Raw genomic sequence first — 16,044 nt, forward strand, 5'->3', positions numbered from 1 at the left:
GTTCTTGAATGTGTTTTTGTGGTAACCCGTAATGGTCTTTTCTTTCCATGTTTAGCATTCCCTTAAGGATCTCTGATAGGACAGGGCTGATGGTAACAAATTCCCTCAGCATTTGCATGTCTGAAAAGGATTCTATTTTTCCTTCACTTATGAAGTTTCGTTTGGCTGAATATGAAATTCTTGGTTAAAAATTCTCTGCTTTAAGAATGTTGAATATAGGCCCTCAATCTCTTCTGGCTTATAGGGTTTCTGCTGAAAGGTTCACTTTTAGCATGATGCAATTCCCTTTGTATGTTACCTGCACCTTCTCTCTAGCTGCCTTTAATATTTTTTTCTTTTATGTCGACCTGGGGGAATCTGATGACTATGTGTCTTGGGGATCGTTGTCTTGTATAGTATCTTGCAGGGGTTCTCTGAATTTCCTGGATTTGAATGTCAACCTCTCTAGTTAGAATTTTCAAGGACAATATTCTCAAATATTTTTTCCCAGTTGCATGCTCTCTTTCCTTCTCTTTCCGAGACATCAATGAGTTATAGATTTGGTATCTTTACATAATCCCATATTTCCCAGAGGTTTTGTTCATTTTGTAAATTCTTTTTTCTTTATTTTTGTCTGACTGAATTAATTCAAAGAATTGGTCTTCGTGCTCCAAAATTCTTTCCTCAACTTGATCTAGTCTGCTGTTAATAGTTCTAATTGTGTTATGAAATTCTTGAATTGAGTTTTTCATCCATATCAGCTCAACTTTGTTCCTTCTTAAAATAGTTAATTTGTCTTTCATCTCTTGAATTGTTTTGCTGGATTTCTTAGATTCCTTGGAATGGGTTCCAACTTTCTTCTGAGTCTCAGTGGTCTTCATTGTCACCGAGATTCTGATTTTTATGCCTGTCATTCCTTCCGGTTAAGAACCATTGCTGGAGAGCTAGTGCGGTTGTTTGGAGGTAAGGAGACACTCTGGCTTTTAGAGTTGCCAGACTTCTTGCGCCAGTTTTTTTCTCATCTGTGTGGGCCGATGTTCCTTTAACTGTGGTGTAATTTGAGTATAGTCAGTTGGCTTCATTTCTGGATGTTTTCAGGGGACTGAGGCTTTGCATGGGATCTTTATTTGTGGCTGAATTCTTGTTCTTGGTTTCACAGGGAGGTATGTTAGCAAAGCATTTTTGTTGTTGAAATTTGGGCTGGGATGTAATAGATGGTGCCTAAGCGTAATGACTGGCAGGCAGGCTGTTGATCATCCATGTGGCTCCTCTGTATTTCCTCACATTTGTAGCTGTGCTCTGTCTCAGAGCTCTGATATTGTGGGCTTCTCTAATACTTGAGATTAGTGGCCACAGATCTTGGCTTGGCATTTCCAGGCTGCTCACCACAGCTCTGGGGTGAACTCAGGCATTTTGTTCCCTCCCCTGCTTGGAGGCAGCAGGGCCAGAAACCTTGGCAGTGGCAATGGCAGAGGGCCTGTCACTTGTCTCCATGGGCTCCACTTAAGAAAAGCATAGCTGCTGCCAATCAGAATGATCAGCATGGGGTGAGGTGGCTGTATTGTGAACCCAAGCCAGGGGGCCCTGCCTGGTGAAGAGCAGCAGGGGCATGAGGCTCATGGGGAAGACAGTCTGATCTCTCCTCTGTAGTGTGACTATGGCATTCTGAAGGCATAAGCATTGAGACTCTTTGTTCCTTCTCCGGCCTAGTGGCAGCATGGGTAGATACCACTGCAGGTAGTGGCAGAGGGGCTGTCAGTTGCTTTTGGGAACTCCACCCCAGAGAGACACAGGGCTGATGCTGGTGGGCATGTTCAGCTGGAGATGGGGTGGCTACGCTATGGGCCCAAGCCCAGGGCCCTGCCTAGTGAAGAGCAGGGGTCAGGGGCTCACAGAGAGGAGGGACTGGCTCACCTTGTATGGTGGCTGCATATGCTGGAGGTGCCAGCAAAGCAATCAGAGTCTGTGTTCATTCCCTAGCCCTAGGTTAGCAAGGGCGATACCACTGCAGTGACAGTGGCAAAGTGGCTGTCAGTGGCCTCTGGGAACTCCACCCTAGAGAGATACAGAGCCACTGCCAGTGGGAATATTCAGCTGCGGTGGGGATGCCATGCTGCGGGCCCAAGAGGGGGGCCCTGCCTGGTAAAAAGTAGAGGGCAAGGGATTTACAGGGAAGAAAGACTCGGCTCCTCCTCATACGGTGGCCGTAGCATGCTGGAGGTGCCAGGAAAGCGATCAGTCTCTTTATTCCTTCCCCAGCCCTAGAGCAGCAAGACTAGTATGCTGCCATGGCAGTGTAGAGAACCTGTGGTTTGTCTCTGGGATTTCCTCCCCAGAGAAATGCAGAGCTGCCGCCAGCTGAAGTGCCTCAGTCGGGGCGGGGCAGCTGTGCTGGGAGCTCAGGTCGGGAGGCGCTGCCTGGTGAGGAGTAGCAGGCACATGAACTTGCATGGAAAAGTGCGGGCCTGGTGGAGGGCAGGGCTTGGGGGAGTGTCAAGGGGATCTCCTGTGCCCAGGATTGTACAGGTTCATGGCAGAAGTGTGTGTCCCTAGGGACTGTCACTCACTCATCATTTTCCCATTGTGGGAAGCCTCCCTTGGCTCCATGCCAGTCCCGGGTGGGCAGCTGTCCTGTGTTGCTCTTCTTTGCTCTCTGTGGCTCATGTTACTTCCGTGATGAATCCCAAAGTGTCCTCCTTCAAATTTTGTAAACTTGTTCTTGCAGTCCTGTCAAATTAACTGTTTTACCTTTTACCTGTGATAAAGATTGTATCTACTACAGAATCGCTCTCTCTCTTTTTTCTTTTTTCTTTTTTTTCCTTAGCAAGCCTGATTTCTATTATCTAGGAAGATCTTAGTTTTTAATTAACAACTCTGTCACGTCTTCTTCAACTCAAAAACAAAGGTTAATGGAGGTTTTGCTCATTGTTCATATTGTCTTTTTGTAATCTTAACTGTCTTGGACACAGCTTTTCATTCAGCTCAGAGAACTTTCTAGAGTAGAGTTTCCCGCATATTTTTGAAATTATAGTCACTTTCTGGGAACAACAGAATGTACCAGACCTATTCTATTTTTCTCCTGTTCTAAGCAAGATTTATGTATTCTCTAGGAGTCCCAGGTCCTTTTGATAGAAATAAATATTACTTTAGCCAAAAATCTAGTTTCCAGGGTTGCATATCAGAGTTTGTCATTAGTGCTATTGTTGCTATTGGAATACTTCTTGTAGTGACTGAACGGTGCCGGAAAATATATGGATTGCCAAATTTATAATTTTACCTCCTTCCGTCCCCAATTTAACATAGTAAAGTAGTAGTTCACTCAAGATCGCAGAATACATATACACACATATAATTAAAGTAATGTGTAGTTTAGGGAAGAATTCAGGGAAAGGGCTACATTCTAGATTGTAGAAATCTTTCTTAAAGTATCTCTAAGCTGTTACGTACTTGTCTGAGTGAGCTTGGGCCACTATCACAGAACACCATAGACTGGCTGGTATGAAAGACAGACATTTATTTCTCGTAGTTCTAATAGCTGAAAGTCTAAGATCAGAGTGCCAGCATGGCAGAAGTGTGGGTCCCCAGGGACTGTCACTCACTCATCATTTTCCCATTGTGGGGAGCCTCCTTTGGCTCCATGCCAATCCTGGGTGGGCAGCTGTCCTTTCTCACCTTTCTTTGCTCTCTGTGGGTCATGTTGCTTCCGTGATGAATCCCGGTGTCCTTCAAATTATGTAAATTTGGTCTCGGAGTCCTGTCAAATTAACCACTTTACCAGTGAGGGCTTTCTTGTAGCCTTGCAGATGGCTGCCTTCTTGAGAACTCTTGGGTCTCTTCTTTTTTTTTCTGTTTCTCTCTTTCTAATATTTATATAATTTTCCCATAGCTTCGTTTCTACAATCACAACATTCCTGAGGTCAACAGGCAGGGTGTAATCATTCTCTTTTTACAGAGTGAGAACAAGGAACTTAGGGGAATCAAAATGGGGACACTAACAGGATTTCTGTGGAAATTTAAGTAAATGAGAATTTGTAGTAAATTTTTTATCTTAAAACAAATAACTCACCTTGGCCGAAAAATGGGATGTTATGCAAGGTCCCCTACTGGGCCGGAGGAGAAAAGGACTTACCTCCTACAGGAGCACAAACAAGGCAGACCAGGACCCAGCAGGCAGCCAAGGCCCAAGCACACAAAAAGTAAGCAGAGGCAGGAGGTGGAGAGCAAAGATGCTGGCAGCCCTGCGTCTTGCTAGGTCTTCATAACTGTGTCTCTGGATTTGTAGGCCACTCCTCGACGTTTCAGCTCCCGCACGGTTCTTTGGGGCAAGCGACCAGTGACTGACACCACATATACACCTGGCTTAAAGTTATTAACTCGCTGTCACTTGGAGACCCAGCTGTCGTCTGGACTCATCATCGCAATGATTCTATCAAAGGAGGAGCTGGTGCAGTCATATACCATCTCTCAGTTACCCTTCATCTGTAGATTTGCGTCACAATAGTCACAACCATCATATTCAAACTGGTCTATAGTACCTTGACCAGTGAACACAGCAAGCAGGCCCACAGATGCCGCAAGTCCCTCAGCACCGTCACCAGGGCCATCTTCTCCGACGAGAAGAGCAACAGCAAGGAAGACGGGCACAGCCTGCGCGCCCGCAGGAAGTTAACAGCTCGTTAGCCTGGTCTCTTCTTATAATTCCATCATGAGGACCCCATTCTCATGACCTCATAATAAACCTAATTACCTCCCAAACTTTTGGCCTCCAAATGCCATGACGTTGGAGGGTAGGGCTTCCACAAATGAATTTTGAGGAGATACAAACATTCACTCCCTAGCAGTGCTATAAATGAAGTCAGGGACTCTGATGGTGTCTTTGGCACAGAATCTTACATTTTCTTTGTCTTTGCCTTAACACAACTCTTTTTGCTCAGGTAGAAAGTTCTTGGGATTTAATTAACAGCTCTATCATCTCTTCGTCAAGTCTAAAACAAAGGTTGCTGTGTCTTCACATAAATGGACACACAATGTGTACTTTAAAAGCTTTTGGGCCGGGCACGGTGGCTCAAGCCTGTAATCCTAGCACTTTGGGAGGCCGAGACCGGCGGATCACGAGGTCAGGAGATCGAGACCATCCTGGCTAACATCGTGAAACCCTCGTCTCTACTAAAAAAATACAAAAAAACTAGCCGGGCGAGGTGACGGGCGCCTGTAGTCCCAGCTACTCGGGAGGCTGAGGCAGGAGAATGGCGTGAACCCGGGAGGCGGAGCTTGCAGTGAGCTGAGACCCGGCCACTGCACTCCAGCCTGGGTGACAGAGTAAGACTCTGTCTCAAAAAAAAAAGCTTTTGTTCATTGTTCACATTATCTTTTGCTCTCAGACTCAACTTTTTATTCAGTCCAGAGAACTTTTTAGTATAGAGCTCACCTCAAGAATATAACTGTCTTTGAAAATACAATATTCACAAAAAGAATAACAAAAGAGGGGATATTTACTAAATTTTTACTGGGCATAACAATTATTTTTTTAGGGCGTTACTAAATTTTTTGTCTTAATGAAAAAAAAAAACAAATTGAGAAATTCCACATTACACACTGATCTAGTGATCTCCACATACTTGTGGGTTTCTACTAACTGTTGTACTGTTTTTGGGTATTGCTTTCTCAATTTCCTTTTTTTTTTTTTTTTTTTTTTTTGCCTCATCTCCCGGAATGAATCAAAGGAAACCCCAGTCTCTGAAAAAGACTTCTTTTGAGTTAACTTTCTTCTATTGGGAACTTTCTAATCTCACTAGAATATGTAACATTGGTGTTCGATCTCAAGTATTTCTGAATATATTCCTCTATCCACAGAAATATACTCTGGGGGAAAAAAGTAGAACAAGTTCTTGCCCTCCTGACTATTGAACAAGAGACTAATTAGACAATGGGGCTAGAAAAACCTCAAAGTAAACGTGAGTACTTTCTCTCCTTTCAATTTCAAAGAAGCAGAAGGATTTATAACTAATTTAAAAGATATGAATTGACGGTAGTTTTAAAGATTGTTGATGGTGATGGGTAGGAGGAGGAGGTGGAAGGAAATAAAAATGACATTGATGAAGAGGAAGGACGTAGAGTTAAATAAGTTGGATAACAGAAACTTCTTCATAAAATGTCGATTGGACCAAAAGGGGAGATAAAACATATGAAAGAGAAATAAGATGAAAAGAAAGAGTAATATGAGAAGATTCTTTTAAAGAAAAAAGAGAAAAGGAAGATGTAGAAAACGCACTTAGGCTTATGCTGTATCAGACGCTCTAATTGTCCCATTTTTATGTTTGACTTCAGTGACACCAGTGGATTTGTATTGTGATAATATTAAATAATATTTTTGATAGACATATAGAACAAATGTGGAAAGGTATAAATTAAAATTAAAGTTTTATTTTATCTCATCACCTTACCATGGCAAACTGTAATCACAGCGTGATCCTATTGAATTACCTAAAAATATTGTTACCTTTTTAGGTAACAATACTTCTTGGAGATTTTTTGCAACAGTATATACTGATTACATGCTTATTTAATTACTATATAGAATATCATTGTGTGAAGTGACCATAATTTAGAATTTCCACTATTGATAATACACATGTGAATATTAGATTACACTATGTTTTTTCTATTTTGAAAAGTACCGCAATGAATATCTTTTAACATAAACAAGCTCAATTATTTCTACAGAATAGATACCTATAATTGAAATTATTGTGGCAAATGTAATGCATTTAAAAATGGATAAATGTTACTAAATTGATCCTTCTAAAAGGCATTCCTAATTTTACAGTCGAGGCAGCAGGATTTATTTTCTTACCAAGAGCACTTATTTCCCCTCAGCCTTACCAACACTGCATGTATTTAATTTACTTAAAAAATCTGATGTGTGAAAAGTTATACCACAATCTTGTAGTTTACAGTTCCCTGATTGGGCATATTTTTGTTTGACTAGGGGCTATTTATAACTTCAGCAAATTAAAATTTCAGCAAATTTCCTGCTCAGAGTTTTGCTCAGTTTTCTAGTTGATTTTGAAATACTTTATACAGTCTGCATATTAATATTATGACAAGACTTTCCTTGTGTATGTTCCTTGACTCTAACATTGCTTGTGTTATGTAGAAATTTTAATTTTTATGGAATAAAATTATCAATTCTAATGGTTTTTGGGTTTTGTATCTTACTTATAAAATTCTTTTTATTCCAAAATTACCAAGAAAATTTACATTTTTCTTTCTTATTTATTCATCAATAAGCTCTAAAATTGATTTATTTGGAAAAAATACTTATGCTTTTCTCTAGATCTAAAATATTTTGTTTACTCTCATTTTTAGATTGCTTCTTGGTAGAATTAGCTTTCCTAGCTTGTAGCTGAGAGGAGGTTAATCTCTATTTTTCTTTTGGTGCTAGTGGAAGGAGGCGTGCATTCCCAGTGGATCCCTTGGGTTATTGCTACAGTTTTCATCTCACTTCTCGGTGTCTGTTTTATTGCAAGTTGTTTGGGTAAGTTATTAGCCAAAGTAGGACTCTTCTTGAATTATTTTTTCCAAACAATTTTTCTGAGGTTGCTCTAAGCCTTTTGGTATCTTGATATTTCCTAGCATAACTTATCGATGGTATCTTCATTCAGAGCTACATTCTTGACTTTCTGTCTTTCGATGGTGCTACCTTGTGATAGGGATTGAGTGATGGAATTTAGACCATTTTCTGTACATGTAAAAGTTGGTTACTATAGTAAATTTCTCCCCATTTGGACTGGGATTACAAAGGGATACATTTTATGAGTAAAGAGTAAGCAGCAGAAAAATAACTTTCAGATAGATGGGCTTTGAAAAGAACAAGGTTGGAAGAATTTCTCTCTCTCTCTCTCTCTCTCTTTCCCTCTCTTTCTTTTTTTTCCCCCTTTCTTTCAACCTCTTTATTGATGTACAATTGACATATAATAACCTGTACATATTTAATGTGTACATCTGAATTTGGGGGATAAGATACACCCTTGAAACTATCACCACCATTAAAAAAATTCTTTCTGATATCAAACCTAAAATAATTATAATTAAAGTAATATGATATAGGTGCAAGACAAATAGACTAGAGGAAAATGAAGGAGAGCTCGGTTACAGATCCCTCATGTATATAAGACTCTTTATATAAAACAAAAGAAGATATCTCAGAGATATCGGAAAAGGACAGTTTTGTTCAATTAATGTTGCAGAGCCCATTGATTATTTAAAAGATGAAATTGGTCTCCTGCATCATACTATATACAAAAACAAATCTAGAGTGGATTATTGTCCAAAATGTGAAAAGTAAATCAATAAAGTTTTTTTTTTTTTTTTGGAGATGGAGTCTGGCTCTGTCGCCTGGGCTGGAGTGCAGTGGCCGGATCTCAGCTCATTGCAAGCTCCGCCTCCCGCGTTTACGCCATTCTCCTGCCTCAGCCTCCTGAGTAGCTGAGACTACAGGGGAGAATATCCTCATGACCTTGAGGTAGAGAACGATTCTTAAACAAGTCACAAAATGCACTAGAAAATAAACATTGACAAATTATACTACATTAAAATGAGTTATGGTACAACAAAACATACCTGTAACAGTGAAAATAAAAAGCCACAGAAGGTACTTGTAATACATATAATTAATAAATAATTCACGTGTAGATTATATAAAAATTTTTTCAAACCAGTAGGAAAAATACTTACAATAAAAATGTCAGCAAAGTCTTAAATAGGTACTAACAAAAAAAGAGAGAAAAATGAAATCTAAACACACAAAAGTGCCAGCCTCATTAATTATCAGGGAAATGCAAATGCAACTCAAAGTCGCCTTTGCCAACATAACAGGATGGCAACAATTAAAAAGTCTGGCACTACCAAAGATTGATGATGCCATGGAGCAAATGGACCTCTAATGAATTGCTTCTGGTGGAGTTTAAGCATTACAATCACTCTGGAAAAGTTGACCACTATCATAGTTTACAATATTCACACCCTGTTGCCTGCAGTTCCACTCCTACGTATGTGCCCTACGGAAACTCATGCTTATGTGCTCCACAATGCATGGTTGAAAATGCTCAGAAGATCAGAGTTCACAGTAGCCAAACACTGGAAACAATGTACACATCTAATAGAATAGATAAGTATATTTTATTTCATGAAGACAATAGTTCACTTTACAGCAATGAAAATCCATTAATTATAGAGGGCACGTAACAAAATAGATAAATTTCAGAAACAATTCTCAACAAAAGACAGAATCAGAATTCATACTGTATGATTGTCATTCAAAAACAGGCAAATCTGATTTATCACTTAACTAACATGTCCCCTGTTCTGCCATACAAAAACAGGCAAAACAGGGGACATGTTAGTAAGTGATAAAATTGTAAAGCAAAGCACAGTGGTTACTTTAAAAGCCAAGAGTGGCTACCTTTAAAGGAGAGGGAGTGAGTTGCGTTTGAGATGTGAAGGCTATCTGGGGTTTTGGCAATATTCTGTTTCTTGAGCTACGTAGTTGTTACCTGGAGTGTTCACCTTTTTTACCTTTGTTTATATATTTCAAGGTGAAAGTATTTTAGAAATGCGTAAGCTTCATACAACCCAGTGCGCACCAAAACCCTTATTCTAACACAAATTTTGACAGAAAATCATGCTTGCAAGCATGTGCACATAAAAGTTTGCAAAACTTCTCCTATAAAGCATAAAATGGACAAGATAATAAAAATATTAATTTTCAACAGTTGCTTTCAACCAATTCACCTGGAGCTGAAGCAAACGAGCTGCATAGAAAGAAAAGAGAATATGAGGGCCTTAATTATCAGGATAAGAGAAAGGTTAGGGAGGTCAGCTCCTATTTCCCTAATTAGTGGTTATATAGCAAAAGAAACCTAACTTGCTTTTATCCTTGACAGTGACTCATCACAACTTTTCCCACTGTAAGAGAGGCACAGGAGTGCACAAGTTAGAGCACCATGAAAAACTCAAATGCATCAAAGAGAAATCAGAACTGAAAAGTGCTGAAGGTATAGAGCATAAGATAATTTCTTTTTTAATTTCCATTTTCGTTCAAATTCATAATTCGACTTAAGGAATGTCAGTAGTGAACCAGGAAAGATTAAAATAGCATAAGATGAGAATCTGGCATCGGAGTAAATAACAGTACCTTAAGATAGAATTATTTCTCATTACTGTAATCAGTTAATAACTGGAGAATATGGCTTAATAGATCGATGGGTTATTTTTGACATCCAAAACGTGATATTAATCAAATTCAATTTTCCCATGATTCAGACATATCATAAAGACAGTTTCCTCCTAGAATATATAGCTTTGCTGACATGTCTTTATTTCTTTTATTATTGTGGAATTTGTCATCTCATTTGGGAGAATGGGGGAGTGCTTGAGTTTTAGTAGGTTCTTTACCCCCTTTAGGTAAAATATTCTGCAAAACCTTCATAATGGAAACACTTTAAATATGAAAGTCAATGGATGTAGGAACATTGAATAATAGTCATGCCTTCTAAGATAATATTTTGTCATTTTCTTGTAGTCATTATGTGGTGTCTAGTACTTATGTTTAGAAGATATTTAGGAATGTAATTTTCAGGATCTTTTGGCAGGAGAACAGATTAATTTTGGTGATCTTGATATTATTCTCATAAATATTAATTGGATATAGGTAGTAGAATAGTCATGCAATCTGTTAAAGATGAAATACTCTTTTGTTACCAATTTCCACTTTAATTTTCACTTGAGGGAGCACCTGGAGCTGTTGTCCTGTTGGCTGGAGAACCTTGCAGTCCAACTGCTATTTTCCTCTTACTGACAACAAGACATGGGCTGAGAGTGAAAGGAACTGTTCAGGGATGGGGGCCCATCTGACGACCATCAGCACGGAAGCTGAGCAGGTGTGTTGGGAGGATCACATCAATTTCTCTGCTCGTTTGAATCTCTTTCCAGAAAAAGAGGAATTTCTCTGTCCTGTTATGCCTCTGTCTGTTTTCATCCGCTCCATCTGCCTGGAAAGCCCTTTCTTCCTCTTCAACTTTTTGTTATATGGCCAACTTCTTTTGGTCTTTCTATATGTGATTCATATGTTATTTCCTCCAGAAAGCTACCCTAACTACCTTCCTCATTCTACCCCTCCCTATGCTAAGTGGGAGGTGCTTCTGTGGGACTCTGTGCACAATGAGATCATGGCATTTACTCCACTCCACTATAACTGTCTGTTCACTGCTCCATCTCTTCCAGTGACTCTTACTACGTGGAGGGCTGGAACCATGCTCTACTCACCTTTGCGCTTCCAATGTCCTGTGCAGTGTGAGGCACACTGAATAGGTCTTGATAAATGTTTGGTTAGTAGATGAATAAATGAATGATTAATCAGGACTGAACTAGCTTCTCGAGATAAGTATAGGAAAAATAATTCAGATGTATGGATCTAATGATAGTAAAGAAATCTTAGGGTAAATTCTTTACAGGCTAAAACTTATTTCCTCATGTAATATGATTCCATTTATGTACCATGACTCAGATTCTAACTTTTTCTTGGTTAATAGTTTCCTCAAGGATTTTGTCTCCATAGCTTTACAATCTATAGGTTTGGTGATTCTGAATAAAATGGAATTTAATGAAATATGCACACAATTAAAGAAGGTGATATTAAAAACAAAACCTCCTAAAAAAACTAATCCTATTAATCATTGTGCTAAAAGGGTTGCAAGTCTGACCTCACTTAATCTTCATAGTAACTCTATAAAGTAGTGGAGTTGTCCATTCTGAAGACAAGAGCACTGGAGGTTTGGTAAGATTGAAGCACTTACTAACATTACAGGCAGGATTTAAAAACAGATCTATCTGATTGCCAGAGCTTTTGTGCTTAACCAGTAATCTAGTTGACATCTTTCCTCTTTTTCCAATGTCATAGCCATCATCTGATTCATGCAAATATATTACAATTTATATTTTTATGCAGAACTTTATTACTCAATTTCTGGATAGACGCTTTTCCTATTTCCTTGGACTGAGAGATGAGACCGCCAAAGGTCAGTGGCGCTGGGTGGACCAGACGCCATTTAACCCACACACAGTGTGAGTATATTGAGTGGGCTAAGGGGATTTATAAGCAAAGATTAGAAGATGGTAGCAAGAAACATTCATTTTGAAGTGGAGTACATTGATATAAAAATGTTAGGAGAGACCAGAATAGGTTGAGTAATCTCTATATGCTATGTCCCAGTTCCAGAATGGTCCTATAATTTCCATGAAATATTCAGTATTCTTATTTGTACAGTGTCAATAATGAAAGAATGAAAAACATGGAAATGATATAAAAATTGTTTTAGGTTTGACATTTAGATAAACAATATAAGTGATAAAAATTGTCTTTGAAAGAGAATTGAAATCTTGTCATTTTCTTTCTGGAAGCCAATATCGTTTAATAAAAATATAATGCAAAGCCACATGTGCAATTTAAAATTTTTGTTAGTTATATTAAGAAAGTAAAAAGAAACAAGTGAAATGTATTTCAATAATGTATTAATAATGTATTTAACCCAATATATCCAAATCTTATCATTTCAACCTGTGATCATTATAAAATTATTACTGAGATCTTTGACATTCTTTATTGGTAATAAGTCTTAAAAATACAGCACTTAAGACTTAAAGCACATTTCAATTCAGAGAAGCCACATTTCAAGTGCTCAGCAGCTACATGTGTCTAGTGAGTATAGTATTAGTGCAGTTCTAAACTGTTCACTAGGGACATTTCTCTGAATTGTCTCCTAATATATCTATATCTAATCTACACCTCTAATCTACATTATCTATATATACATATAAATCTCTATCTATGTTGTTTTTCTTTCAGATTCTGGCATGACAACGAACCCAACAACTATCAGGGAGAAAACTGTGTTGTTCTTGTTTATAACCAAGATAAATGGGCCTGGAATGATGTTCCCTGTAACTTTGAAGCGAGCAGGATTTGTAAAATACCTGGAACAACATTGAACTAGAAACCCACAAAGTGGTTCTTGTGATGGAGAGAGAAAAGAAGAACCAATTAGAATAGGGTAGAAGGCACCTGCGTCATTGGGACACAGAAAGCATGCTGGGTCATAGAGCGTTTTTAGTCATGATGGTCTTTTTTATTTTGTTTGATTCATTTGAGACGTGTGTGTGCGTGTGTGTGTGTGTGTGTGTAGATAATGTGGTTTTTGTATGGTGTTTGAGGGAAGGAATAATCTTTCTTTGTAGTATTTCAAGATGTTTACTTTTCAATTGGTGCGCACTGAATGCATGTTTAGAAGAGTGGCATGAATAGTGCATCACTTTTGTCATTTTTCCCCTGCTCAGATTCTTAGCTCTTAAAATTCAAAGGTGGGATATTCTAACTGGTAGTGGTGCACCATTTTTCACCCAAATATTACAAGCACTTTAAACCACATTTTTATTGTTTGATGCTTCATTTTCAGACTTTTTAATGTCAGTCATTACATTTGCATCCCATGAGAAAAATGTTTCCAGAACAACAGTGTGGAATAGTTCTGAATTATGCTGTTATAAAGATAGAAAAAAAGTCCTAATGCCTTTAACAAATTTACTTCTTACTCCACCCAACATGTCTTTGCAAAGCAAGAAGTCTTTGTAAGACACTTGAACAAAGTCCTTCAATTCTATAGCAGAGGAAATAAAATCCCCCAGAAGCCAAAGGGTTCACCTTCACATAGCTAGTTCGCGACAGACCCAGCTGTGCTTCTTTAGAGATAAAATACATTCCCTTTGGTATCACAGGAAGTTACTGGGGATGACTTGGCCTCATTACTTAGCTAATGACGATAAAATTTCTTAATTATTTGAAGTAACATTGTATTCATGTTTGCATTTTTAATTTGAATAGAAAATAATCACATTTTCAACCCATTTATATAAATTATTAATGTTTCTTTAGAGCTGTATAACTACAGCTTGAACTAGCAAGGAAGTCATTGTTTTGACAACTAGAAATTATGCTTTTCCTGGTGCATAGGAAGGGCACCACATCCAACTTTAATAAAATATGGTGGTCTTTCTTAAAATTCTCAATTTGCTAATTTTTCTTGGATCTAAGCTGAAAAATTCCAAGCAATGGCTTTTTAACCTAACTTTCCTACTACTACTTTCAAAAACAGTATTTATTTTGTAAATTAGCTATTGATTTTTGGGGTTTGAAATACTGGTGTTTGATTATGTGTGGTGGTGGTGGTGGTGATGTGTGTGTAGCTGTGTTAAAAGCTGATACTTTTAGCTGAAATGGTGCTAAATAAATTTGATTGTGTTTGCCATATTCATTAAATTATGTAGCATGAAACCTATGAAACTTGTTGAAGTAACTTTATGCAAATGCTAGTGGGCTTTGTATAGTCAATATTATCCATTTTTAATTTGTAGAGAGCCATATATAGGTCAAGATTCAGTTGTCAATAAGTTATGAAGTTTTTGCCCATGCCTATGTCCTGAATGGTATTACCTAGGTTTTCTTCTAGGGTTTTGATGGTTTTGAGTTTTACATTTAAGTCTTTAATCCATCTTGAGTTAATTTTTGTACAAGGTGTAAGGAGGGAGCCCAGTTTCAGTTTTCTGCATATGGCTAGCCAGTTTTCCCAGAACCATTTACTGAATAGGAGATTCTTTCCCCATTGCTTATTTTTGCCAGACTTGTTGAAGATCAGATGGTTGTAGATGTATGGTGTTATTGCTGAAGTCTCTGTTCTGCTCCATTGGCCTATATGTCTGTTTTGGGATAAGTACCATACTGTCTTGGTTACTGTAGCCTTATAGTATAGTTTGAAGTCAGATAGCATGATGCCCCCAGCTTTGTTCTTTTTGCTTAGGATTGTCTTGGCTATACAGGGTCTTCTTTGATTCCAGATGAAATTTAAAATAGTTTTTTCTAATTCTCTGAAGAACGTCAACAGTAGTTTGATGGGAATAGCATTGAATCTATAAATTACTTTGGGCAGTATGACCATTTTCACAATATTCATTCTTCCTATCCATGAAGATGGAATGTTTTTCCATTTGTTTGTGTCCTGTCTTATTTCTTTGAGCAGTGGTTTGTAGTTTTCCTTGAAGAGGTCCTTCACATCCCTTGTTAGCTGTATTCCTAGGTATTCTATTCTCATTGTAGCAATGGTGAACGGGAGTTCATTTATAATTTGGCTCTCTGCTTGCCTATTGTTGGTGTAAAGGAATGCTTGCGATTTTTGCACATTGATTTTGTATCCTGAGACTTTGATGAAGTTGCTTATCAGTTCAAGAAGTTTCTGGGCTGAGATGATGGGGTTTTCTAAATATAAAATAATGTTGTCTGCAAACAGAGGCAACGTGACCTCCTCTCTTCCTATTCGAATACCCTTTATTTCTTTCTCTTGCCTGACTGCCCTGGCCAGAACTTTCAGTACTATGTTGAATAGTAGTGGTGAGAGAGGGCATCCTTGTCTTGTACCGATTTTCAAAGAAAATGCTTCCAGCTTTTGCCCATTCAATATGATATTGGCTTTGCATTCATTATAAATAGCTCTTATTATTTGAGATACGTTACAGCAATACCTAGTTTATTGAGAGTTTTTAACATGAAGGATGTTGAATTTCATCAAAGACCTTTTCTGCATCTATTGAGATAATCATGTGGTTTTTGTCTTTGGTTCTGTTTATGTGATGGATTATGTTTATTGATTTGTATATGTTGAATGAGCCTTGCATCCCAGGGATGAAGCCGACTTGATTGTGGTGGACAAGTTTTTGATGTGCTGCTGGATTCAGTTTGCCAGTATTTTATTGAGGATTTTCGCATCAATGTTCATCAGGGATATTGGCCTAAAGTTTTCTTTTTTGGTTGTGTCTCTTCCCAGTTTTAGTATCAGGATGATGCTGGCTTCATAAAATGAGTTAAGGAGGAGTCCCTCCTTTTCAATTGTTTGGAATAGTTTCAGAAGGAATGGTACCAGCTCTTCTTTGTATTTCTGGTAGAATTCAGCTGCGAGTCTG

At 38.2% G+C, this 16,044-nt stretch overlaps 1 protein-coding gene and 1 pseudogene across 1 annotated transcript; one reads left to right on the plus strand and one right to left on the minus strand.

Moving 5' to 3' along the window:
• Window positions 1–4,118: 4,118 nt before the first annotated feature.
• LOC126931396 (transcription elongation factor SPT4-A-like) lies at window positions 4,119–4,583 on the minus strand (annotated as a pseudogene).
• Window positions 4,584–5,676: 1,093 nt separating this feature from the next.
• CLEC4D (C-type lectin domain family 4 member D) lies at window positions 5,677–14,093 on the plus strand. The gene is made up of 6 exons (XM_050749572.1): window positions 5,677–5,933; window positions 7,424–7,516; window positions 9,924–10,034; window positions 10,768–10,919; window positions 11,987–12,102; window positions 12,884–14,093. Exons 1-6 carry the CDS (start codon window positions 5,906–5,908, stop codon window positions 13,029–13,031), a joined length of 648 nt encoding a protein of 215 aa, XP_050605529.1. The 5' UTR covers window positions 5,677–5,905; the 3' UTR covers window positions 13,032–14,093.
• Window positions 14,094–16,044: the final 1,951 nt, after the last annotated feature.

This window comes from Macaca thibetana, chromosome 11 (genome assembly GCF_024542745.1).
Source record: "Macaca thibetana thibetana isolate TM-01 chromosome 11, ASM2454274v1, whole genome shotgun sequence".
Taxonomy (NCBI): Eukaryota; Metazoa; Chordata; class Mammalia; order Primates; family Cercopithecidae; genus Macaca; species Macaca thibetana.